This window comes from Nannobrachium achirus, assembly GCF_963921795.1.
Source record: "Nannobrachium achirus genome assembly, chromosome: 11".
NCBI lineage: Eukaryota > Metazoa > Chordata > Actinopteri > Myctophiformes > Myctophidae > Nannobrachium > Nannobrachium achirus.
In genome coordinates, this window is record NC_137820.1 from 29,091,716 (window position 1) to 29,119,358 (window position 27,643).

At 44.1% G+C, this 27,643-nt stretch overlaps 1 protein-coding gene across 1 annotated transcript in view; it reads right to left on the reverse strand.

Moving 5' to 3' along the window:
- btbd11b (BTB (POZ) domain containing 11b) overlaps positions 1–27,041 on the reverse strand; it is a gene marked incomplete at both ends in the record, with an annotated part of 195,861 nt that extends 168,820 nt beyond the window's left edge. Inside the window, one exon of the mRNA XM_080736565.1 lies at positions 26,162–27,041. Within this exon, the coding sequence (XP_080592691.1) occupies positions 26,162–27,041 (880 nt within the window). The remainder of the gene's footprint in view (positions 1–26,161) is intronic.
- Positions 27,042–27,643: the final 602 nt, after the last annotated feature.

Below are 27,643 nucleotides of genomic sequence, written 5' to 3' on the forward strand. Positions count from 1 at the left end.
ATAATACCTGATCGTCATGTTTTTGAGGGGGGGGGGGGGGGTCATGGCAATTGGGTATGGCAGGGGTACTATGCAGCTGCCAGGGGGGAAAATAAAAGTTACTTTTAAATATAAATGCCTCTTTGTCTACCGGTATCTGTGCTGGTTATTATGTTGTTAAATTACAGTAAAATAACTACAAATGCAAAATTTTACAAAATGGTCACTTCAACAAGGTATTATAATTAATATTATAATCTCCACACTTGTATTCTCCCCATCTTGACAAAATGGTATATTCACTGGTTCCGCAGGTCAGCTGCACAGGTGCAATGCATTATTGTTAATCGTGGCACGTTTACTAACATGCCAAGTTTAGCTGCACTTGAACAACCGTTCCAGGCTGCCATATCCAGCCCAAGAAACCGTAGAAACGGGGGGGGGGGGGGGGGGAATAAAATGTACCGTGCCTGTCTCGTGCCTGTTGCTAAGGTATGGCAACATGACTGGTGTTACCATACCTTACCTTTTTCTGAACTGACACCACTGGCACCCCATCTTTAAGCTCACATCCGCAACGTGTTGTGAGCTCATTTTCGGTGCACGACACCATCGCACGATTATGTATAAATCAAATGGGGCTTCCTGGCGTCTCCCTGGCAGGGACAGACTTCCTGCCAGCAGAAGGAAGTGAGAGAGAGAGAGAGAGGAGAGAGCTTGTGGAACACAGCTGTGTGTCTGGCTGATGGAGCATCATCCCATGAACAAAACTGACAGGCACACCTACTGTACCATGGTAGCATCAGCGTGTCACCTTCTTCTTACTTGTCCCAGCCCAGTGACACAGACAGCAGAACCCTGTGACGTTCTGCGTCCAACAAGTGAGTGATTGTTAATGTATTGTGTGACCTCAGGCTTGATCCATTTGTAGTAGACATTAATCATGTTTCATTTCATTTCACACAAGGCTTCACGCATTAATGTCTCTTCCCGTCATGATGACCACTTAAAGTTGCACTCTCAGCTGTAACTTTCATGTCCTACCCACAATTCGAACCCGTGCAAGTGATGACCTTTTTACCAATGAGCTAATAGAGCATGCCTGCTTGCTCAGGGGAGATGTTGCTTTATTACTTTCAGGCCGTACCAGTTGTCAACCAGCAATTAGCCAGACCCTATAATACCACAGAATAAAATGTCTTCAATGGAAGAGAGGGGAGACCAAATACAACCATCTCTAACAACCAGATCATAATGACATTTTATGGGGCACCTGCTGGCCTAGCGGTCCATGCAAATTGCGCATAGTATACCTCATGTCACGCTCTGATGCCTGACAGTGTGCCATGGGTTCGACTCCCGATCCCGACGACCATTGCTGCGTGTCACTCCCCATCTCTCCCAGTCAGACTGTTCACAATCAATAAAGGCAGAAAAAGCGAGAGAAAAAATATATACATATATATATATATATATATATATATTTTTTAAATAGAGAAAATGGAATACTCTGCGGTGCCGTAGGCGTGGCTGGGCGCACCAGCGAACACAATTTGCCGTATTTGTGGGTGGGAAGACAGTAAAGGTGTTCTTTATTGCTGCAACTCCTACAGGGTATTCAGCAGGGTGAAGAAATAGGTGGGATAGCGTGTTCTTGGCGTGCGTTATGTCCTCCCGGTGAAACTTCAGAGGAAAAGAGTGGCTGCCGAGGTGACTCTATGTGTGTGGGAGGAGACACGTGCACGTCTAGACCCTCCCATGTGACCAACTGTAGGGGTCAGCAGTGACAGGGACAACACGTGTGTGGTTGTTGAAATGTGGAATTGCCACTAAAATTGGGAATTAGGGAAAAGAATATTGAAGAAATAAGTGCCCTTGGTATCCAACACTGGGACTGGCTGCTGCAACAGCCCTCGCCTAATCTCATAATCTATATGCATCGCTTCATTTAGGGCAGAATGAAGTACAAGGTATATTGACATTAAAATAAATTACCCCGCACTGTTCTTCTTCCATAGCTGCCCTTAAGCTAGTAGTTACTCTAGAGAACAGCAGCGAGCTACTTAAACGATAAATCACAACAGGCCATAGTATATTGTCATTATATGACAGCTAAGGGCCACAGTTTTTCTTAGCTGCATAATGATGAAAAACTGCACAAAGACATTAGGCTTCATATAGCCATTGTATATGGTTATTATACCACCCCTATCATCCAATCAGATTGTGTGTGATTTGACCAAATCCATTTTATGTCTCCTAACCACTTAAACCCTACCGGTATATACTGTACTTAGTTGACTGGAGATCCCACAGGGCTGTACAGTAGGTTTGCACGTATTTCACAAATATGTCCCATTTCTTTTTCAAAATAGACCTGACAGAATAGTTGTGATGCATTGTGAGCTTGTGGATCAGCTATTTTTTGCCGAACGTTTTCCCCTGAACAGGGACCCCAGGGTTCACGCGGTTAATCTTTTATCAGATTGCCACTGTGTGTGTACTACCGCGTTTGTGAAAAGAAAGGGCAGACGTACAGAAGTGGCTGCATGCCTCCACCTTCCTCCTAACAATGTGGCTGTTCTATTGCCAGCCACTGATCCACTTTTAAGAATGAAATAGGAGTCATGCAGGAACCATATGTTAGTAATAAAAAAAATGTCAAGAACAAAAAAGAAAAAGAAAAGAAAGAGAGACGTATACCGTCTCTGGAAGGTAATCTGTACCATATGCTGCCAGTTCAGAAGGGTTGAGCAACAGTCACTGGGAGTTAGATAGCATGGAGACGGAAAACTGCTTACATGTGAGTATATAGCTTCTGGCAGAAGCTCTTTGGCATATCGTTGTTGTCGGGTGGGAACCTTGTATGTCCAAAACCTTCCTTTTTTTGTTATTTTAAAAACAATTTAAAACAGTGAAAATAGCCAATCTACAAGACGCGAGGTGTTGCGTGCTTGTAGATATGCTATTTTCACGACTTTTGTGCGACACTTTGTTTTGTATGATGAATTACGGCCTGACAGTACATACATATTGTGTATGTACTGTAGGCTGTATTGGAATCCGTAGGAGACGCTTGAGGAAGGAGCGTTTGTTTTCTGTGATGGCGACGGAGGCTCTGACGCTGTGTCGAGTGTTGCGGCAGTCGCATGAGCCGACTCAGCGCCATTACCGAGTTATGTGCCGTTATGGACAGAATAGTTCAGCCCCCTGACCGCGCGGTCCAAGTGGACACAGCGGAGCGCTCTCGACCTCCGCTCCAGACAATCACAAGCCGCGGATTCTAATTTATTCACCCTCGTACCCTACGGACTCCATTATCACGTACTGTAGGCCCATGTGAAAATGCCATTTTTTTCAGCCTATCAAAGATGCTTTGCTCAAGACTTTCTCATGCTCTGACCATCACGTGTGTACATGCATGACCCCGCCCACTCTGTAGCGCAAACTTGAAGTACAGCAGAGTTGGGTCTTGGGGAGGAGATCTGTCACAGTCTGTACCCACGCGTCTATCTGCGGCTTGCCGGTGCGAAGCAGGCAGGCAGGCAGGCAAAAGCGGGGCGGAGGGGAGCGAGGGCTTGCTTCCATGTCGGGAGCTGACAGCGCTATTAGACCCCATGCTAGACACGGAGGACGGCACAAGGTCACGCAACAACTCAGCGCTTGCTCTCAATCAACGCAATGGCAGAAATGTAGCCTCATTATAATGTGCACAGAGCAAGAAAGGGTTGAGTAGAAAACAGAAAGGAGAGTATAGGAAATAGCGGAGAGAGAGTGAGAGAGAGAGAGAGAAGTGTAGAAGAGAAACCAAAAGAAAGAAAGAATGAAAGAAAATCAAGATACCCGCTAGGCCAATTTATTATCGTATACTCTATTCATGTGCTGAAGTGCTTTATAGTTTTCTCCATCTAAATTATCCAAGTCAGTCTTTGATTGGGGGAAATAAAAAGCCACTTCACTTCACACACAGGCACGCACGCGCACACACACACGCACGCACACACACACACACACACACACACACACACACACACACACACACACACACACACACACACACACACACACACACACACACACACACACACACACACACACACACACACAAGTCTGAGCTCCCAGGGGAAGTAATGAGATACTGGTCAAAGAGGGGAATCAGTTTTCCATCAGCGGATCTACTGTAGTCAAGGAAATGACCCGGTACTGATACATGATGGCACTCGCTTTCTAAGGGACAGAAAGACACAAAGGACTGAAATGTGGCCTTTCCTTTGTCACCATCAAATCAAACCCTGTGTGTCCTGGACTGAAGCGATATTACCAGAATCCTATATATCAGTGGTTCTCAAACTTTTACATTTGAAGGTCTACTCTTAACTTTGACAGTGTACAAATGAAACCAAATGGACCCGTTAGGGTCCATTTGGTTCTATTTGTACACTGTCAAAGTTACAGACTTGTAATGGTCAATTTAGACCCCCATAAAGGAACCTAGAGAGTCCCTGAAATCCACTTTGAGAACCATTGCTATATATGGCAAACAAAGGTTCACAAATTTGCCAGGGACCCCCAATTAATAGCCATAGCCTCCAGTAGCTGCGGCCCACCTATTGCGAAATGGCTCCGAATTGTTTTACACATTTCAACAAGCTCACACCATGTGATTCTATTTATGTATCATATGGTGTTATGTATTGAATTATTAATATTTTTTATAAGATTACAAATAATATATTATATTTTCCTCTGCCTTCGAATTCCCCCATCCCGGCGGCCCCTGGTGGCTGCGTTGAAAACTACAGCTATAAAGGCAAGCTTCAGCCCCATAGGGAAAAGCCAATGTTTATTCCAAGGCCGGGGGCCGGCATGTCAAAAGCAGTCACTGTTTATTTTCTACCACATGAGCTATATCTGCTCTGTGTTTGTGCAGCTGATGGTGAATTATTTCTCTTGTGCAAAGGAAGCACATGTTAAGTGGTTTACACAAGACTAATATAATAGTGTCCCAACTCCCTTTTGGTTTTATCACCTTCCAAAAACACCAAAGGTTTTGTACCCCCGCGGTATATTACAATGTAATTAAGGATTGGACGCAGCATGGTCGGGTGTGTTGGCAGCTCGCGGAGGCGAGGGGCAATTACGCCTCAGCGTCAGTAGCACACTATGAACGGTTTCGAGCAACACCTGGGGGATGGAACGGAATCAATGATTGATGATCCTAAGTCAGTCCAGTTTCTATCATTGTCAGGGTTCTCAATCTAACAGCAACAGGTTTTGTAAGATGCTCTTAAGGTGGAATATATAGTGATGCATTATTAACCTGCAGTGTGGAAATCCTCTGTACACATGAAAGCTAGCACTGGTGAGGGTAGGTTCTTCAAAGCCAACAGGGCAGCTAGTGTAAATAATAAAACGCTATCAGCTAAGCCATCGTCAAGATAGCACTGAAATTGGTGTTCTGGTTCGATTAAGATCTCTTGTTCACACTGACTTAATCTGGAAACCTCTCTGTTGGTGTTTGGCCAGTTTGGAGATACCCCATCAGCCTCTATCTGATACAAACTGGTGCATGAAGTGCGTGTGTGTGTGTGTGTGTGTGTGTGTGTGTGTGTGTGTGTGTGTGTGTGTGTGTGTGTGTGTGTGTGTGTGTGTGTGTGTGTGTGTGTCACCATATTGCCATTGGATGCCTACAGTGAATCCTAGGCCTCACCTGGTGTGATTGTGAGCCTCACTGAAATAACTGCCATGACCAACTGCATGAGTACAAAGGCCATGATCACCCAGCAGCAACAGCTGGCTCGGACATCTGCATGCCCCCAAGACCGACTGCAGAGTGTAGAGTGCCGTATGGTCAGCTACACCAGTGGGTCTCAACCTTTTCAGGCCGCGACCCACAAAATAATAATATTTTAACTGGGGACACCCCCCCCACCCTGACGAGCACTAAGAGTTGAGGCATTCCATATTGTGTAACACGGTTCTATTGTGAAAATAGCAAATCTACATGCAAATATTAGAGGCAGAAATAGTGAAAATAGCAGATCTACATGCAAATATTAGAGGCAGAAATAGTGAAAATAGCAGATCTACATGCTCACAACGCCTCACAACGCCTCGCAAAGTTTAATTTGTCATTTTAGAGGTATTAAAAAGTCCTTAAATTGTCACTTTAGAAATGTGCAGATACCCTCTATACACTGAAACTTTATGTTGGTTTGTTTACTGTTGAGTGAGAAGACAATGTTGCACAATAAGTTAATCATCTTGGGACCGACCAAAATAATTTGGGGACCCCCCTGGGTCCCAACCCACATGTTGAGAACCACTGAGCTACACCATGGAGCGGCACCTGGCAGGAGGGCCGAAGAAGAGGTATAAGGACCAGCTGAATTGTGGCTGCTGCTGCTGCTACAGACCGTGACTCCTGGCAGACACCAGCGTTGCCTGGAAGGAACTCTCAGGCTGGAGGAGGAGATGACCGCCAGAGGACAGCAACAAAGACTCAGGGACGGAACACACACTAGCAGTCCGCCACTACAACCTAAACATGCCCCACCTGCAATAGAACATTATGATTCCAGGATAGGACTCTTTAGCCATCTAGAACTCACTGTTAAGCCAGTTCTTCACCGCACCGATTTCGGCCCGTCGGCAGCTTGTCGGCAAGAGATGTCGGAACTCATCGATGAAGAACTGAACATGTTCAGTCCTTGGCTGTCTTTTGCTAGCTGTCGGTAGAGATGAGGGGGTAATTCCTCCACTGTACTGTGGACCTCTAGTCTGCTACAGTGCAGAAGCAAACCGAAATAAGCCAGAGACATTTTCCTGTCGCACAATTTGACTAAATATTCTCAATCTCAACTCTCAATTCCTATACCAATCGATCAACCCCAATGCAAAGCTAATAAGGCAGTGTTTTGTTTTGGAGAGAAAACACTGGAGAGGTTGCCAGATTCTGTAAGTGAAACAAAGCAACTAGGTCTATGAAAACAAGCCCAAGCCCTTGATGTTGGAAGTAATATGTATGTATTGGATGATCTATTTCCTGCAAGTTTCAAGTCTCTGCAAGTTGATTTTCATACCACAATGTAAGCTTGGTTGATAGTTTGTATGTATTTTCATATTGTGATCGCCAGGGGGTTGAGTGAGTAGGGGTGGGGGTGTGTCTGTATCAAATACGGTAAAGCTTTACCATGCTTGAGTGTTAGAATAATTGCAGTGATTGGGATTGCATGGATATTTTGCATAATTCTCTTTCAGCTTCTCTTCTTTCTCAAAAATACATTCCTGCTGGATTATGTTCTACAGTTAGTTTATTACATTCTCACATTAATTATTCCTATGTCTACATGCATCATTTCCTGACCTGTGCATGCACTACATTTGCATACTTCCTGGTAATGGGCAACCTCACCATCACAGATGGAAACTAGCATCGAGTGAAGCACTTTCAGCATGTGATTAAAATGAATGAATATTTCTAGAACAACACCAGCGAGAAAATATATACAATATTGCATTTCTTTTAATTTTTTTTGTTATCAAATATTTTTATTTTCCATAATCAAAAGAAAAATGCAATTAACAGACAAACAACACAAACAATAGTAAAACAAGAAAAGGAAAAGAAAACCCACCCACCCCCTTTCCCCGGACCAACACGGAATGTACAATAGTGCATGCCTGTGCTAGGCTGTTACCACTATATAGTGATTTCTTGAATCATAGCCTTAAGCTTATCTGCAATGTCCGACCACATATTAATGTTTTCTTCTTTTGCTCCGTGTAACCTTGCTATCGACTGCTCTAAATATACTATATCTAGAAAGGTTAAGGCCCACTGGCGAAACGTTAACGTATGAGGAGGTTTCCACCGCGTAGCTACCATCTTCTTCGCCGCCGTTACACCAGCAAAGAAGATGCGCTTGCGTATATTGTTTAGTTGCAACTGTGAGACGTCATTTAATAAAAATAAAGAAGGAGAAGATATGATATTGATACTAAAAATAGTTGAAAGTTTTGAGGCAACCATATTCCAGAATGACGACACATTTGGGCATTCCCAAACCATGTGAAGGAAGGTACCAATACTATTTGAGGCGCAGAGAGTGCAGTTGGGATTATTCAAAATCCTCATAGCACATAGTCTGCGGGGAGTTAAATAAGTCCGATGAACAAAATTTAAATGAATTTGTTGATGGTCTGGATTTCTAGAAGATAGCCTAATGTTAGACCATACTGTGTCCCAACAAAAGTCAGGGTCCAAATTTGGTACATCATTCCTCCAAACAGTATCAACAGATAGGGGCCCATAACTACAGTCTAATAAAAAACCATAGAGGGTGGAAACCAAACCTCTTGTTCTGTTACCATCACAGATAAACTCATGGAAGGGGTGCAATCTAAGGGGAGCTTGCCATGGGACCCCATAGGTCCTCATGGACGTTCTCAGTTGGAAGTAGAAAAAAAGGGTATTTCCAGGCAGATTGAAGATGTCACACAAATCTCGAAAAGGTCGTAAACCATTTCTATCAAATAAGTCCCCTAATGTACAAATCCCCTTAGCCCTCCACCTTGGAAAGCGAATGGGGCGATCCTCGATTAAAAGTCTTTGATTATTGAACACTGGGGAAAATAAGTTCCATTTACAATCAATCTTACACATCTTTTCAGCTGCCCTCCATACTGCCACTAAATGAGAAATGATAGGTCCAAAGCGAACTTTGCATTGATGTGTAGTTATGTTTGAATAGATAAGATCTCTCAATTCAACAGGCTGCACTAAACTCTCCTCAAGCTCTCTCCAAGAAACCTTATTTGCTGGGTTAAACCAATTTAAAAGGGGGCGGAGCGTGAAGGCCCAATAATAAAATTTAAAGTTGGGCAATGAAAGGCCGCCATCATCTCTAGCACGTTGTAATAGAGAAAGTTTAAGACGAGGGCGTTTCCCTTTCCACACAAACTTAGATATCGAAGAGTGAAGCTTATTCCAGTATTGCGGCGGTGGTGGCAAAGGGAGCATAGAGCTTACAAAGTTAACCCTAGGAAGAACATTCATCTTTATGATTGAAACTCGAGCTTGGAGAGAGTTGGGCAAAGATGACCATCTATCTAAATCAAGACAAATCTTATTTAGAGTGTCACCATAGTTGTTCTTAACAATAGCCTGAAGAGAGGGGAAAATATCTATGCCAAGATATTTGAATTGGCTTACTACTGGGATTATGGGCGGCAGGATAGCAGATCTCATCTGATCATTTAGAGGTAGAAGGGCTGACTTCGTCCAATTAATTTTGTAGCCGGAAATGGAACTGAACTGATCAAAAATTTGAAGGACGTGAGTAATTGACTGTGGTGCATTCTCAAGGAACAGTAGAATATCATCAGCATATAGGGAAATGCGATGCTGTGTGTTGTTAATCGAAACAGGAGTAATATCTGCAGACTGACGCACTGTCTGAGCCAAGGGTTCGAGTGAAAGTGCGAAAAGGAGAGGACTAAGGGGACAACCCTGCCTTGAAGATCTGCCAATCGTGAATAGCGGCGAACAGATCTTACCGGTTAGGACCATGGCTGACGGATTAGAATAAAGTACTTTAACAAAATGTATGAATGAAGCACCAAATCCCATTTTATCTAGTACAGCCCACAGGTAAGACCATTCCAGACGATCAAATGCTTTCATCGCATCGAGCGACAACACTGCGGCGGGGGTCCTCAGCTCCTTAGCCCTATCGATGATATGCAATAGTCGTCTAGTATTATCAGAGGCTAGTCTAGTTCCTATGAAACCTGTCTGATCACAGTGTACTAAGGTGGTCATAAAACCCTGCAAGCGACGCGCAAGCACCTTAGCAAAAACTTTTAGATCAGAATTCAAAAGTGAAAGCGGTCTATAGCTTGCGCAATCTGTGGGATCCTTGTTCTTCTTCAACAATAATGATATAATAGCTACATTCACATCCCTGGAGAAAGAGCCACTTTCAATTGCATATCGAAACATGTCTAGCATCAGCTGACCTAGATCTTCCCAAAAGATGGCATAAAGTTCAGGGGGTATCCCATCCAAACCAGGCGACTTGCCCCTACGCATTGCGAGCACAGCTTCCTGTAATTCCGCCAGATGGAGCGGTCTATCTAAGGCTTCCGCATCCGCCTCGCTAAGGGTTGGTAACTGTATGTTGGATAAAAAATCATTGCATACTGCATCATCGTGAATGACCTCGGAGGTGTAGAGCTCATCATAAAAAGCACGAAACGTGGCATTGACCTCTTTGGGTTCTGTAACCATGGTTCCAGTTGTTGATTTGACACTAACAATATCAGCAAAATGCTCATTGGATCTAAGACGTAAAGCCAGTAAGTGACTGGGTCTTGCACTATTAAAATAGTAGTTTTGCCTTGTGCGTTTCATTTGAAATTCTGAGCGGCGCTTGAGAATGGAGTTAATTTCTTTCTTAACTAGCTCCCTCTGGGTTGCTGTACTAACATCAAAGTTATTTTGGAGAGAATTATCCAAAGTAGAAAACCGAGATTCCAATTCCACCAGTTTGGCTGACCTTAATTTTCTCTGAGTGGACGCATAGAGGGTTGTATTACTCCTGATAAAGCCTTTAATTGCATCCCAAAGAATTCTGGGATCCTCAACTGAGCCTGTATTGATATTTATAAATTCGCGCAAACCAGTTTGAAACTGAGCTACAAATGCCGCATCGCGCAGCAGTGTGGTGTTAAACCGCCATCTAGGAGCTCTATCTATAACCTGTTTCAGTGAAGCAACACACAGCACCGCCTTGTGATCCGAGAGTGACATTGGGAGCAACTCTACCTTGGCAATTTTATGAAACAAGCTAACAGGGGCAAAAACGTAATCGATCCTAGAGAATGAAGCATGCCTACCCGACAGAAAAGAAAAATCTCTAACCGTTGGGTTCATTAAACGCCAGATGTCGAGTAAGCCAGTTGAGTTTGCCCAAGCACGTAGTTCTGCAGACGCTAGTGCTTGTTCTCTGCTTTCTACCCCAGTGGATCTATCTAGGTTATGTTGCCATGTTGCATTGAAGTCAGCACCAACAATGAATTTGAAATCCGTCAGTTCCAATAAGGTTTTAGTTAGTAATTTGTAAAACTCTTTGTCTAAAACATTTGGAGCATACACAGAGACTAGTGCTAGCATTTTACCCTCCAAGCGGATTTTAGCAACAGCTATCCTCCCGTCACTGTCAGACCAATCACCCAAAAAATCCAACCTAAGGTTACGTCTAGCCAATATGGCTACTCCCTTGGTTTTGGAAGAAGCAGCTGAAAAGGCTAAAACACGATAATGTTTATTAGCCAATCGGTTGGAATGCTCTTTTAAAAGATGAGACTCCTGTATAAATGCAAAGTCAATTGATTTAGATCGCAAAACCCCCAAAATGCTGGTTCGCTTATGCGGTATATTCGCTCCCCTTACATTGAAACTTAGAAATTTATATTCTGTCATAATTGTGGTTCAAACCATACGCACAGCAAGCACAGTAGAACATTTTAGAATTTCCTAGTTGGTCCCTCACAACAAACCTTCCCAACAGAAAAACAAAACAACCCCAAAAGGAACAGAAAGGAAGAAGCAACATCAAACGAACATAAAAAAACACATAACATTGAAGCTTGAGGGGGAAAACCCCATTAGCATCAGAGTGCACAAAAACAGTTCCCCACCCCATCAACCTATTAGTCAACCTTCATTTCACTCTGTCAGAGAGTGCAAACAAGTAACTGCCCAAAAGTAACCATACATTGCCCTCTGGTGGTTATGTAAATATATAACAGATCACCAAAGTAAAAACAACAACAAAAAAGTGCCTTCTTGTGGCTGAATAGCTCTCAAACATTCCATCCGCTCAAATTATGATCAATCTCCCCACTTCATATCACTTAAATAAATGAGAATGGTATGTTAACATTTCTAGTAAAGAAGGGGGAGAGAAAAAAGAAAAGAATAAAGGGGAAAAAAAAAGAGAGGGGACTATAACAACTGTAATAATAATAATCAGTCCAGCATTAGGCCCACTTAGAATGTGATAAAGCCCTATAAGCCACGTTAATGCAAATAACCAAACACTTGTGACAGATATGTGGAAATAAGGCTGTCACCACGACAAGGCACTAATATAATATTAATAATAAAAATAAATAAAAAAGGAAATCAGTGTATATGATATAAAACATATATGCACTTACATATGTAGTTAGAAATAGAAATTAAAAGCACATACGGGGGGCCATATGCAGCAAAGCACACACAGTGTTAATGCATACTGCGCCACACACAGCCCCCCCTATGCATCCATGCATACAAACCACAATTACTAATTAGAAGGGGGAAAAAAAGAAAGAAAAGAAAAGTCTGTATACATAAGTATTTACATAAAACACAGTTATGTATGATCAGGAAACCATATACAACACAGCACACATGATGCATACTGCGCCATATACAGCTCCCTGTACATGCCCAAAAGGCCAGTGCAAACTTAGATAAATGTCAATCATATTAGTTAAGTCTGTTTCCGTCTTAAACAGTAAACTACCATACTTCAAACAGTGAACATACCCAATCACGACTACAAAATAAATATCCCCAATTCAGAGCTCCCCTCTCCCCCATCAAGAAATTAACATCTTAGAAGACAACAAGTAAAGTAGGTAAATAACTACCCCCCCCCCCCCCCCAGACAGCGGATCCACGAGCACGTAGAGCCAACGCGCCACGAGATCGTACATCCGCCAGCTATTAAGATTAGGAAAAAAAAAAAGGAAAGAAAAGAACGAGTCAATGAGCCAGGGAGAGAGAGAGAGAGGAGAAGCAGAGATAGGTAGAGAGACATAGAGAAAGGGCGGGAGAGCGAGTGGTCTCTGGAACCGCGGAGCCTTCACAATTTAGACCATATTATTTATATCTGTTTCGCCTTAAACAGTAGGCTACATTACTCAATACAAAGGCCAAAGCCCAGTCTCGCCCTCCTACCCGAGAAAGTAGCGTTTTAGGAGGCATAAACGAACCATAAACTAACAACCAACATAGCCGCCATTACCTAACAGAAAGAGAGAGAGAGAGAGAGAGAGAGAGAGAGAGACACACACACAGTGAGAGAGAGAGCCATAGAGAGAGAGAGAGAGAGAGAGAGAGAGAGAGAGAGAGAGAGAGAGAGAGAGAGAGAGAGAGAGAGGGGGAAAGCCGAGATAGATAGAGAGACACAGAGGGAAGACGAGAGAGAGAGCAGGCTCGGAACCGGGACACGGAACACGTTAGACAAAGCTTAACAGAGAGAGATAAAACCCTCTAGACCTATATAGTAAGCAGCACAACGCTCAATAAGAGCAAAGAAAAAGAATACAATAATAACAAGAACAATGTCCATTATATTCAAACAAAAAAGACAGTGAATTATGCTTATAGCTTTATCAGCCCTAAATCCTCTCTCCTTGCGGTAACCTAAATTAAAACGAGTAACACCCATCTGCTTACAGATCTTATTAAAAAATAAAATATATCTTATTCTTCAATACAAATAAAATAGGCATTATGAAACGAAACACTTGAAAACACAACGTCAAGTCAGATGATGAGTCCAAAACAATAAGTAGGCTTACATTAACAACTCACCCTTTGGGGAGGAGGAGGAGGAGAGAGTGAGGAAAGAAAGACGCTGCGTAAAAGTCATCTCCAAAGTCCCAGCCAGCTTACCAACAGTCCATTAAAGGCAAAAGGATATCACATCGGCAGAATGTGTTTGAAAGCACGCGATCACAAAAGCAAAAGTGTCCCTGGTAAAAGTTAGTTCTCTGTAACTGTCGTCTCATCATCCTGCGTAGCTAGAGTCTCGTCCGCAGCACCTGGAGTCTTGAACTTATCCTTGCAAAAGGCCAGCGCTTCCTTGGGTGAGTTGAAAGTAGAAGTCGCCTCATCCACGGTTATCCAGAATTTGCTCGGGTGCCTTATTCCGTATTTAACTCCTTCCGCGGTGATGGAACGTAGGAATTCCTTTACTGGCCCGAAAGCTGCCCTTCTCTTTGATGTTTCAGCAGACCAGTCGGGGAAAATATACACCTTTTTGCCATTGTATGTCAGTTGGCCTGCTTTCCTGGAGAGCTGGAGTATGCGTTCCTTTACCCGGAAAAAATGGATCCTTGCCAGGAAAGCCCTTGGCTTATCAGAACGTGGATTGCCGGTCCGATGAGCACGATCCACCTCCGGGGGGGAGTCGGGAAACTCGTCGGGGAATGTTTTCTGCAAAAAAGACTGGATAAAGGCCACTGGGTCAGCCTTTTCTAGCCCAGGAGAGATCCCAATCACTCTTATGTTGTTCCTACGACTCCGGTCTTCTGCTATGACGAGCTTCTCCTCCAGATTAGCACATCTTCTCTCCAATTCAGTGATACACATCTGCAAACTGTCCATGGAGGAACCAAAGTTCTCAATGGCCTCCCCATGTTCAGCCACGGTCGTGTTCAGCGTGGCGACTGCAGGACGCAGCTCCTTTCCGAAGTCATCAATCTTCTTCAGTAATTTCTTCTCCAAGCCAAGCATCATGGGTTGAATAAAACCATCCATAAACTCTTTCAGTGATTCCTTGAGGACCTCGCGCAGCATGCTCTTTGTAACCGGAGCGTCAGCGTCGCCCTGCATTGCGCCAGCCATGTTGTCAGCGTTTGCGGTCGGAGACCTGGTACTCCTCGACCTCGTGTTAATCGTATTCGGCATGAAACACGAAACAACTGCAAAAACAGACACTCACCAGTGTTTTGGCAGTAAAAAATGGGCTTAAAAAATGTGAAAACTTTGCACCTCTACAGAGCTCAACAAACGCGTCCTACTCGGTCGCCATCTTGTCGGAACTCCTTGCATTTCTTTTAATGTGATAATATTAAGGATAATCATTTTATCTCAGAGATTGCAAAACTATACTGATACTGTGTAGGTGTAGGTGTGTGGCATAAGTGTGCGTTTGTTGTACAGGCCAAGTGATTCTGCTCATAATGTCTCTGTCAAGATTCAGCAGCATTCTGACGTGTCCTGACATGCCGCTTCGAATTTCACACGGTGCTGGCTTTTCAACCAGAATACCACACAAGACATTCAACAGCATTGACTCGCTCAAAACGCTCTACGTTCTGGCATAGCAAAACAAATCTCCTTGAATTAAGCTCACATGCAAGGGGTGGCAAATTAACAAAATGTGTTTAACTCACCCCGAATTTTCACTCACAAGACATGTTTTTAAAATTGGTTAGATTTCACTCGTAGGAGGCCAGTGCCGGGGAGTTGACTATTATGTGTCATAGATACTGATGCTTGGTGTAGTAGTTAATCCACCTGTTGGTACTTGCTTCCTTCGACACGTTTTTCCTAGGGCATTAAAGAAGCAGACGGTGTTCGTCTGGGTCTCATCTGTCACTGACAGCTTCTTTCATGGGTGTTTCATCCGATCCCCCTCCCCGTCTCTTTCCTTTAAACTCCGCATCATGTGGACTCCTGTAGCCACAGCCTCACAGGAGTGTTCCCCAGAGACAGTGATTTTGATTTCTGACTAATAGTGCTGTGGCATTTCCTCAGAGGACTGACAGACTGACCTGCACCCCAGCATAAAGATGGGGTAGCACTAACACATACATGGGCAACTGGCCGCCCGGGGGCCACATGCGGCCCCCACCTTCACTTAATGCGGCCTGCAGGTTAATACCAGAATACTGATATATTATTGATTTCAGCTGTTACAATTCCAAACATGACCTGCTTTAATTCCGTCAGTCTATATTAGTAGCTTAATGACTAGTATAGTAGTATTAAAATGTCTTTTTTTATGTCAAATGTATTTGTATTTAGGTTCATAAATGAGTATATAACTAAATGCGTTTGAAATTAAATCAAAATGTTACATTTCAGGATTCCAATTAAAAAATAACAAAAAAATAATTCAGGATTCCAATTCAAAAGATGCAAAAATAGCTGATCTACAAGCTCAAAACCCATCGCAGCGTGATGCGGTTTGAGCTTGTAGATCTGCTATTTTTGCTTCTTTTGTATGAAATACTAAAGTAGGACATAGAAATATGCAATGTGGCCCTCTGGAGTGAAGGTGGAAATATAGTGGCCCTCGCCATCATCAAAGTTGCCCACGCCTGCACTAACACCTTCACTCCACCCAAGGCTGTCCCAAGGAAGTTACTGCGACAGTCACGTTTAGCGGTTAAGCATCTGTCTTGTCTCTGACACACCTGAGGGCCATTGCTTGGAATAACCACCACTCTGGATTGTTTTTCTCCCATATGGTGTCTCTTTGTGAAGCCTGCAATAAAAGCCTAGCTATTCTGCTTAATGTGCAACGGTGTCTCTCTTGCCTCTAACTCTAGTTCCCTCACATTTGTCTACAGTACCAGCAGTAATAATGTCTGAGAAATATTGGATAATACTGAGAAATGCTGGGGCTCCCATGCAGTGTCCTATAAAATCATATCTACTTGCAGATACTTGAAACATGCTTGAGATGGGTAATCCAATGCAGTATATTCAATGAAGCATCATTATTGAATTCAATTCAATAATTAAGTTATGTTTTGTCAAAGAATCATTCACTTAAATGTTTGGTAGGATATATGCTACTACCAATGCTATGAATAAACGTCATCAAAATGTATCGATGGCGGAGAGTGTGTTCCTTTAGGCTACAGTACGAGTGGATCGATTTCCACATAGTGTCAACTTAACCTGAGTCAACAACAGCGACTCTTGAACACCATGGGAGCTTCATTCCTTCCTATTCTCTGTCTATTTACTCAGCACAACGCCTGCACTTGCCGTTCACTCACATACTGTAGGCCGATAGACGCCATTGATGGGGACTGAGTGTCACTGAGCTGAGTGCCAGGCTGCCAGCTGCCTGTGTCATCGCACACAGCAGTTGAAGACAAAGTGAAACTTTGTAATGGTTTACAGAAGCCTTGGAGGCATACGGAGAAAGGGAAGGAAAGAGAAAAATGAAATACTCCCAATACATTGTGGCAGCAGCTGGCTGGGTGAAGAATTAGCTGTTTTATATCACCTCCCGACTCTTAATCAATTGAAGTAAACTTGGCTGCGGCTCCCCCCCTCTCTCTCTCTCCCTGTACCAGACTCTGTGTCGACATTAGCATTCCCCTACTCCCTTCCCAAGGTCTGCATTAATAGTTGCGGGACAGGAAATACTATTTTGTACTTAGTGTAAGTGAAAGCTTCAATGTAACACAATGTATTGTACACAATACCAACATGTTTTATTAATATTTTGTTGTTATATTCTTGTGTTAGAGCATTGGTTCTCAAAGTCAGGTCCGGGGACCCCCAGGGGTCCTTGAGGGAGTTCCAGGGGGTCCCCAGCTAAATGATAGTTAGGAACCAAATGGACCCTTATGGGTCTTTAAGAGTGTACAAATGGAATCAAATGGATCTGTGATTTTAACTATATAAATTGGGGTCCCAGAGATAGAAATGCCATTAAATGATGGACCGTAGCCTAATGCATGTCAAACTGGGGGTCCTTGAAATTAAAATTGTTCAGAATCACTGCTAGAGCCGTAAAACTCTTTTCAAATGGGGGGTCCGCAGGCTAATAAGTGTCAATTTGGGGGTCCTTGGCAACAAGTTCGAGAACCCTGAGAGTTAGAGTCTCTGCAGATCATGTCCCATCAACATTTCACTGCTTGTGCTATTAGGAGACAGTGGGTGGCAGAGAAACCCCTTTTGATTCTTGATTCTTTTGTTTTTTTACAGTTAAGTTCCCATATTCAAAGTAAAAGGTCAAAAATATTTGGCATCATAACATAATTACACTACCAAACATAACATCTCTGTACTTTTGTCTAGTTTCTACTTCACCTTCTTCACTTTCTAAATTGAAACGATAGCTTTGAACTTTCAAAGCATCAAAGACAAGAGAGACAGTGAGAAGAATTGTTGACATGACGATTGGGGGCCAGATCACAGCCCATATGGGGATGATCTTGACGTCATTACCAGGACGTCATATGGACTTTTTTGTTTGAAAGGATTATTGTTATTGTTTGTAATGTTAGTTGAAATATGAGCATATAAGGTTATATTCTGGTACATATCTAACTAGTTATGATATTTATCTGGCCTAGAATACCACCTATTGAAACGATAGCTTTGAACTTTCAAAGCTACCTTTTCAAAGCTAACTTTCAAAGCTACCTGTCAAACAAAATCAAACCCAAGTTTGAAGTGAGCGGTGGTGCCTGCACGTGTGTGGGGGTGGGGGTGTGTGTGCGTGCGTGCGTGCATGCGTGCATGCGTGCGTGCGTGCGTTGCTCACCCAGCTGGACTGTGTGCGTGTGTGTTCGGGGGGGGGGGGGGGGGGGGGGGGTGGTGCGTGTGCGTGAGAGAGAGAGTGTGAGCCATACTTGCTCACTCAGGCCCCAACTGGTTGCAGTTGATGCTCAGGGTAAGCTAGACTCAACAGCACCTCTCTGGTCACCCAGAGGTACTGAGGCTACATACACCTCAGGCTACAGACAGACAGACAGACAGACAGACAGACAGACAGACACACAGACACGGATACACACACGGCCACGCTATGGAGACGGTGTGACCACCGCTCAAAAAAGTCCATATGACGTCCTGGTAATGACGTCATTGCGCGCGCATGGATGCGTGCGTGCGTGTGTCCGTGCGTGCGTGCGCGCGTGAGTGTGTGTGTGTGCGCATGCATGTGGTAAAATTCCTACACATTGCAAGCAAATTCTAGTGTTTCTCCACCATGCCCAGACATTGCATGGACCACTCTCCCCTGGTACAGAATGCCACTACAGCCCCCAATCATTCCTGTCTGTCTGTCTGTCTGTCTGATATGACAGTTCTTCCAGCAGAATGTTACCAGTGCAGTCCCCAACTATTCCTCCTGTCTGTGTGTGTGTGTGTGTGTGTGTGTGTGTGTGTGTGTGTGTGTGTGTGTGTGTGTGTGTGTGTGTGTGTGCGTGTGCGTGTGTGTGTGTGTGTGTGTGTGTGTGTGTGTGTGTGTGTGCGCGCGCATGTGCGTGTGCGCGCGTGTCTGTCTGTCTGACAATGCTTCCAGCAAACATGTGTGAATGAGTGCACCAGGCAAGGCAACACCACCGGCTGTTGGATAAGAAACTAAACTCCTGTGAGTGGAATAGGACCTGCCTTTCACCCCCTGTAAGGGCAATCATAAATTATATAGTAGAGGTACAGTTACAGTCATAATTGGCTGTTTTAAAACCACAAACGGCAAACCTCTTTCAATGAATAAAATGTCATTCTTCTCCACTTGAACCCGACCGTCCCTATTCTGTGCATGGCATAAAAGGCAAACATTCAGTGAAAATAGGGGAACATTCTTCTGCGACAATAGCAGATCCACAAGATGTTGCATTGTGACGTGGTGTGAGCTTATAGACTGGAAAGAGATTTTAGAGGGAGTAGATGAGGGGACCAAGTATAGACCCCCAGGGCCAGGGGAACCCCAGTAAGCAAAGCACCATTCTGTACGATAGAGTATGGACATGGTAGTACAATATAACTAGTACATCTGCAGTGGATGGAGGTGGTCTCCCTACTCTTAAGTGGTACTGCCTGAAGCTCATAAGACCGATATCTCCTCTGAAGCAGAAATTGTGAAAAATGTGGCCTTGCCTGGGTAGGACATGACAAGTTACTGATTGCGGCTTTAAATTACAATTATATATGGGCATACTTAAGTGGGACACAGATGGACTGACACACAGACAGATAGATATGTAGATACAGACATTTGTGATATTTTGGTCCTGGACAACCACCAGTGCCACTAGTACAGGGGTCGGCAACCCAAAATGTTGAAAGAGCCATATATATGGACTATGGACCAAAAAAAAAAATGTCTGGAGCCGCAAAAAATTATAAAAGCCTTATATATCGTCATTGTCGGGTGGAAACTTTGTTTTGTATTTATCATTTAAAAAATGAACTAAACTAGTGAAAACAGCTGATCTACAAGCACACAACGCCTCGCACCGCAAGGCGTTGTGTGCTTGTAGATCTGCTGTTTTCACTACTTTTGTGCGTCAGTCTTGTATGATGAAGCAGGGCTTTACTTTGCGAAAAAAAAAACATACAAATTTGAAACTTGGAGATACAAGGTTTCTGCCCGACAGTGACGATAAAAAAAATCGTTAAAACATTTTTGAAAAAGCTCCAGGGAGCCACTAGGGTGGCGCTAAAGAGCCGCATGCGGGTTGCTGACCCCCGCACAAGTATCATGAGCCACTTAACTGCTGTTTTTGTAGAATGTTGACTCGAGAATACCCACGCTACAGCTCATGTGGTTAAAACACAACAGGCAGGTTTAAAGCCTTGACACTCTGCCACCAAGCTGCTATATATACCTCTAATATCTGCCCGGACTTGAAAGTCGTACCACCTCTGAGCCAAGACAAGTCACTGTCAAGGTATGATCAGAACTTTGTCTCCAGGGAGGTTGTACCTCCCGGAGGACTAAGAGATCATGTTCGACTATACATTTTCTCTCTGACATGCACGTCCGCAGGGAAATCAAATGCAGCGCTGCGTTTCTTTAGGTTAACGGGAGCTGTAACTACGACTCCACAATAATACTGCAGGGTGGTGGTTTCCTCTCCTGACAGGATGCCACAGGCGAGGAAGGGAAACCCTACACCTGCAGGGTTTGCGGAACACTGAGTCAGTGATGGAGAGGTGCGTGCGTTTCTGTCTGTGTGTGCGTGCGTCCTTGCGTGTGCAGTGCACACATGCACGTCTAGTATGTTTGTGTATGTGACGTGTGTGCGCTCGCGCATGTGTGTGCTTGTGCATGCTTGCATTTGTGCGTGTGTGTGTGCGCGCGCGTGTGTGTGTAGGTGGCTGCCATATGCTACATGCGCCAATGTAGAACCAACAGCAGCAGGTGCGACATTAGAGTGTTGGACAATATCTGTGATGTGTCATATATCGCCATGCCAGCCGATAAAACAGCCGAGAACAAGGAGAGCTCTATTTTCACTTTGTTATTTGTTATCATCTGCTGATCAATATCAATTCCGTGCAGTGGTCTAATGCATACTGTATCACACTACTGACAAGATACTGTACTACACCTTCTCTATAGAGCAGCTAAGATCACTGTACTAGTAATATATAGGATGCATGCATGGCATAACAGCCGGAATGACCCTCCACGTCTGTCGCTTATGCCAGTGGACGTATAATAATTTACAATTCATTTTTACGTACAAGTACAACAATTAATTCATTTCTTTTTTTCCTTTCTTAAATTTAGAGTAGCCAATTATTTTTAGCCCTTTTTTCTCCCCAATTTAGTTATGCCAATTGATTCCTCCCCACACACATTTCTGTATTGTCACTACTGTTGTATCCTACTGACTCACCTGCCAGTGAGGAGCCCCCACCAGGAGGACGTAGTAAGTAGAGCCTTCGTCCCACCCCTCCCGCCCAACACTCCCCACTGACCGCCCCAGCCCGTAGGATTACGCGCAATGACCAATATCACCCTGCCCATCCGGCTTCCCTCCTCTGAACACGGGTCAAATGAGTTCGTATAGACGGCCGACAAAGCCGGATTCACCATGGTGGATTAAACCGAACAATTCATTTCTTGACCATGTCTTTCTCTGTCCCCAGCCTTCAAAAGCCCAAATGTGACAAATCAATTGGCGTGTGGAATTGACTGTTCTCTGACCTATTTGATGCTATTGGACACCTGGCCTGTTGTATTGATTCAGGTTCAGCACCTTTGGAGACCCGAAAATGAAGAGGTGTCTGGGTGTCTGTCTGCCTGACTGTCAGGCCAAACCTGCAGGATGATTTCTGAATCTTCAGTTACAAAGAACATCTGTCAACACCGAGCATAGGTGTCTATATATGCCCGTAATCAGCATTCATGTGACCTCATGGCAGTCAGAGCATAATGCTTTTTCCACTTCTAGAATGACTAGAGTGCTTTATGAGCTGCCTCCAAAAAGAAACAACAACAAACATAGCCTACTTTGCGGTTGAAGCATGTTTCTTCTCACTCCACTGACATTTGGAAGCAATAATGTTCCCCGTCCATGTGTTCATATTTGCTGCAGCTGTGTGTGGTTTCAGAACAACAACATAACCTTTCAAACTCACTTGATTGATTTTTGCAATAGAGACTTGATTTTATGCCTCTACCTGCTGGATGAACTATTCTCCTTTTGTTTAACCTTCTGCTAGGTGGCTAACTTGCTTGGTACGCCTACAGTTATACTTGTGCATCGTGTCTCGCACAGAAAACAGCAGATCTAGCCTATTTTCGCAGCAAGACACCGGCAGCTATAAATCAGCTGTTACTGTAGCTTTAGAATGCAACGGGTTTCGAAAATCGAATTAATCTAACTTTCTCGTTGTGCAAATCCAGCCATTCACTTGCAAATGGTACTCAGCTATGATTAGATAGATGCATGCATTCATAGATTTCATACTTCTCATTCCTTTTTTTAAAGATTTGTTCTAGGGCTTTTATGCCTTTATTGATAGGACAGTAGACTGACAGGAAATGGGGGGGGGGGAGATGGGGAGTGACACAAAGGTTGTCCGGATCGGGAATCGAACCAGCGACGCCGGCAGGCATCCATGCCTATGTGGCCTAAGTGGTACAGTATGCGCCTGGACCAGTAGGCCAGCGAGCGGCCCCATACTTCTCATTCTAACGAATGTATTGTGAGCTTCAGGTTATGTTTTGCACGGGCAAAAGGACTATGAGCTGCATTCTTTTGGTGCACAGAATGCATACTACACACTAGCATTAGCACTGAGCATGGATAAACCTACAGTAGGTAGACGACAATGAACTGACCACCTAGATTTGCACAAGGGCCATATTCAATATTGTGACAGGTCAAATCATGCTTAGCATTTGATATGTGGTCTGTTGTCATGCTGTATATCTTGTGCTGTCCCTTTTGTGCAGCATCATGTGAGGCTCTTTCTTGTACCATGTGCCAGCCTGCACCGTGTCCCAGTTATCAGTCTAGAGTTTATTGTGCTAACCAAGCAAATAATCTATACTGATTCATCCTGACAACGTCTGTCGTAACTATACAAGCAAACTAGAAAGACGCAATTGGAAATTGCAAGTGTGGTTTCTGTGACGCTAGTCACACTTGCAAATGAATTCCGTCTTAACCATTTGACTTTTCCCCATTCAAGTCAAAGGGGAAAAATAATTCAATAATAAATGAATGGCCATCCCATATATGGACATACCATGTGTCAGTCTCATGTGGTCTATGACGTCATCTCCATATTTGGGAAAAGTAAAACTTTTGCATTTTCCCATTCAATGGAAAATTAATTCACAAATACATTTATATGAATTAAACTATATAGCGTATCTCTTAGCAAAATGCACCCATGCATGTCCCGATGAAGCAAGTCGATTTGACATATGGGCCAAGTGCGTGCCACCAAAACTGTGGGAGGAGTAGCGTGGCAAAAAGAGGATTATCTAGACCAGTGTTTCTCAACCACTGTGCCTGGGGACCTTTGGTGTGCCCCTGAGAAGGGTCAAGTGTGCCCCTTGAAACTGCTTGAAAGCCAGTATTGTATTTATCATTTTAAAAATGATTTAAAGTAGTGAAAACAGCCGATCTACAAGCATGTAGATCTTGTAGATCTGCTGTTTTCACTACCGTTGTGCGACAGCCTTGTATGATGAAGCAGGGCTTTACTTTGCGAAGAAACGTACAAATTTGAAACTTGGAGATACAAGGTTTCTTCTCGACAGTGACGAGATTTACACCCCCGTATTATGTTGGTGTGCCCATGGATTCTTGGGACATGAAAAGTGTGCCCATGCAGAAAAAAGGTTGAGAACACTGATCTAGAAAGATGGATGGATGGATGGAAGTACTGTAGCCCTGCAGCCTGCAGGGGCAACCACACTAATTAACATGTTCTCTGAAAGTACAGATTTGTTGCAAGGGATGTTCGTCTATTTGTCCTTTTACATCCAAGTAGGGATGGGATGATAAGCGATTATTATCGTTTATCGTGATAAGAAAGACTCACGATAATCGTATCGTAGAAATTACATTTATGGCGATATCGTCCTCCGTCATGCACTGGGTTCAATTCACTTTTTATTTGCCGAGCTGCATCCAGCTTACCAAAGTACCAATTAAACCCTCTATAATTGGTAAAAGGTACTTATACGTACTTGATAGTCTTTTTTTCCCACTCTCTACCAAAATGTCTTTGCCAAAAAAATAGCAGATCTACAAGTCACAACACGTCACGTTGCGACGCGTTGTGAGCTTGTAGATCTGCTATTTTTTGGCAAATATTCCGCCCCAGGATAATGGGGATATTTTGATTATCGCGATAATATCGTAAATCGCGATTTCTTTGGTCACAATAATCGTGATATGAAATGTTCATATCGTCACATCCCTACACCCAAGCTCCTTGTGCTTGAGCCTGTAACCTGGCCTCTTGACTCCATTCTTTCATCAGCCTCCTTCAAGAACTGCATCAATAGGGTTTGAAGGTCACCCTCTCTCTCTCCTCTCTCACTCTATCTCTGTCTCTGTACTCTCTCCCTTTTGTTACTTTCTCTTTCTCTATCTGTGTCCTTCTCTCTCTCTCTCTCTCTCTCTCTCTCTGACTCCTCCGTTTTGTCCAGCTCATTTCTAGACATAACGCATGATAGCACCAAGGCTCCCCGAGGCCGTTTATTACATAAACCTGTTGGAGTTGTTGAGTAGGCTACAAGCCTCGAAAGACATGTCATGGCTATCCATCAAATGAGGGTTAAGTCACTATTTTAGGCATGTCATTATAGGTGACACTTTTCAAAAAGCTTTCCAGACTTTTCTAGACAAAATACTCAGCATCATGATGATGCAACGTGTTCTGAGCTTGTAGAATCATTTCAAAATAGCTAAGTATAAATCAGGCGTACGGTGTTAATAAAAGCTTGTCAGTAGCATACACAGTAAAATCCTGAGTGTTAGTGTGAGTTAAATTAACAGTTGGGATTTAGGGAATAGTAGAGCCATAACGATAGCTAGCTGAAGTAGAGAAGTAGAGAGAGTGATTTTATTTAAAGAAGACATTTATGTACCCCAGAAATTAAACCATGGGCTCTTGGCCTGGGTGAGAGGTGTAGTCATCTCTGCAGGGAAGTGTTACAGAAGATGAGCTGAGAAGGCCTTTACTAAAAGCATGCAGCAATGCTTAGGGCAGAGGTTCTCAAACATTTTCATGCCAGGGTCCCCCAAATTGATTGAGCCAGGGACCCCCATAAGATTTGTGTTGTTAAAAAAACGTCCAAGATTATTCAACGTCTACCCCCCAGCCCCACCCCCAAAAGGCCCCTGCATGGGGTCTCTGGACTCTGACTTTTGCCTGGTTAATAAACCAGACTCTATCACACACGGTGTTGTGCGGTCTGGTTTATTAACCAGGCTACTCTGGCTTAGTTTGGGGTAGACAGATCCTGATCCATGCTCCCGCTTTATATTTACAAATTAATGACAAAATATAAGGAGGGATTCCATGGGTGTATTCTGAAATACAAGACAGCAACACACAGAGATAAGGATCGCCCAGTCTATTAGGACATGTCAGTTCATCCCTGGTGCTTCGAACCATTTGGATATGGGCTTCTTTGCTCCAGTCATAGTTAAAAATGTATATCATTATTCCAAAACCACACCTTGTGTTAGCCTCTCTGAAGTTCAGCGGAACTTCAGGCATCACTTACTTACTCACAGAGTCAATAATGAGGAAACCAGGCCAGAGGACTGATTACAGCTGGAATTCATTACTTACATTTTTAGACGTTTGTGAAAATGGGTTGGGTCAATGTCTCTGTATGGGAACACAATTTGGAATATGTCCAATAACCGCCTCTTACCATGTTTGTCTTGTTATAAATAGCCAGTCAGCACGTTGTGATATGAGAGGGTAGACTAATGAAAATATCAGTATAACACACACAATTGCCCTTATGTTAATTGATGCACAGTTGCACACACAGATATGTGCATTTCTTACACTAAATGGCATAAATCATAATTTGAAAGAGTAACAGGTGTAGGCACATTCTCTTTCATGGACTTGCAGACATGATCAACTCACCACTTGCATTCTTCCCACAGATGAGGTGCTGGTGCTGTTGCAGGGCGCCCCACAACTCTGAGTCATTGTTGATGGCCTGCTCCAAAGACTCGACCGTGAACTTGGGAATCCCGTTATCTTGCTCCACGAAGGCGCTACGTAGCGCCCGCGCACACATCTCGCGGAACAGGCTCTCCATGCAGGCGGCCAGGTAGATGGCCGCGTGCTCGTGGATCCTGACCGCGATCCTGCTGTCCACCATCCACCTGAACACCCTGCCCACGTTGAACACGAGCCCGCAGCGCTCCGACTTGCCGCGGCTGAACTTGTCCTCCGTGCTCATGTTGTACAGGGACAAGGCACTGAGTGCCGCGGTGATGCAGTTCACCGAGACGGTCCATGACAGGACGATCCTTATGGCACTCTGGATCTCGTATTTGGTGCATTTGGCGTAGCGCAGGCTAAGCCGCTGCGCCTCTTTGGCGACCCTCACCAGCGCGCGGCTGACCAGCACTGAGAGCCTGAGCAGAATGTCCTGTGACACCGTCTGGGTCCCCAGCCGCAGCTCCTCGTCCCTGGTCAGCGCGCTCTCCACTTCCCCGAGGCTCCATGGCACATCCTCTAGCTCGGGTAGTTTCGCGCAGTGCCCGGAGCACTCCAGGATCTCGGCGTCTTCGACCAGAACGGTGTTAACAGTGTCCAGACTGTTCTGTCGACTGTGCATCGAGTCGGTCAGATGCCAATAATAATTCCCCCCATGCGCGTTCGACGCGTGTGCAGCCTCGGAGCAGCACAGCGACGCACTGGAAGACCTGAAGGAGTCGGCGGCTCCACCATAACCCGAGTCCAGCGTCAAATCCTCCAGGGTCCTCGCCGCTGACTTGCTGCTACTCCTTGCCATAACTGCACCTCATGCTGTAAATAAAGAGGGCTTTGGGATAGTGGCGTGAAATAATGTCCCGCGACGATTACATTTGAATGCGCGCAAGCTTCTGTGCGAGTTGTTTAACATGGATGCTTTTTATTAGTTTATTATTTTTTTAATTCGGTAACCCTTTGCGGAGAAAAGTCGAGCGAAGCGATGATGTCTAAAGTTGGAACAGCATCTTTGTGCATCAACAGGGCTCCCTGTGCGTTTTACGCAGTGGTGGCCCTGAATGTAGGAGGCGGGGCCGTGGGGAGTTGAGTATACAGCATTTGTATAGTCCGTAGTACGACGGTGTCGTTGTCGCCTTGTTTAGAGATCCTTTTTATTTTATTTTTTTGCGGTTGGCTGGAACAGGAGCTATAGCTCCAACATCTGGCTTTGTCCGGTCAAAACCAAGGGAAAACATTGTTAAAAAAAATGTCCTGGGCTTAAAGGAGTAGTTCACCCCCAAAATGACTTTTTTTCTATAGTAGGCCTACATAATTTACCCCCATATGATTCTGGATGGGGACCCAAATGCATGGGCCTGGATGGGGACCCAAATACAAGGCCCTGGATGGGGACCCAAATGCATT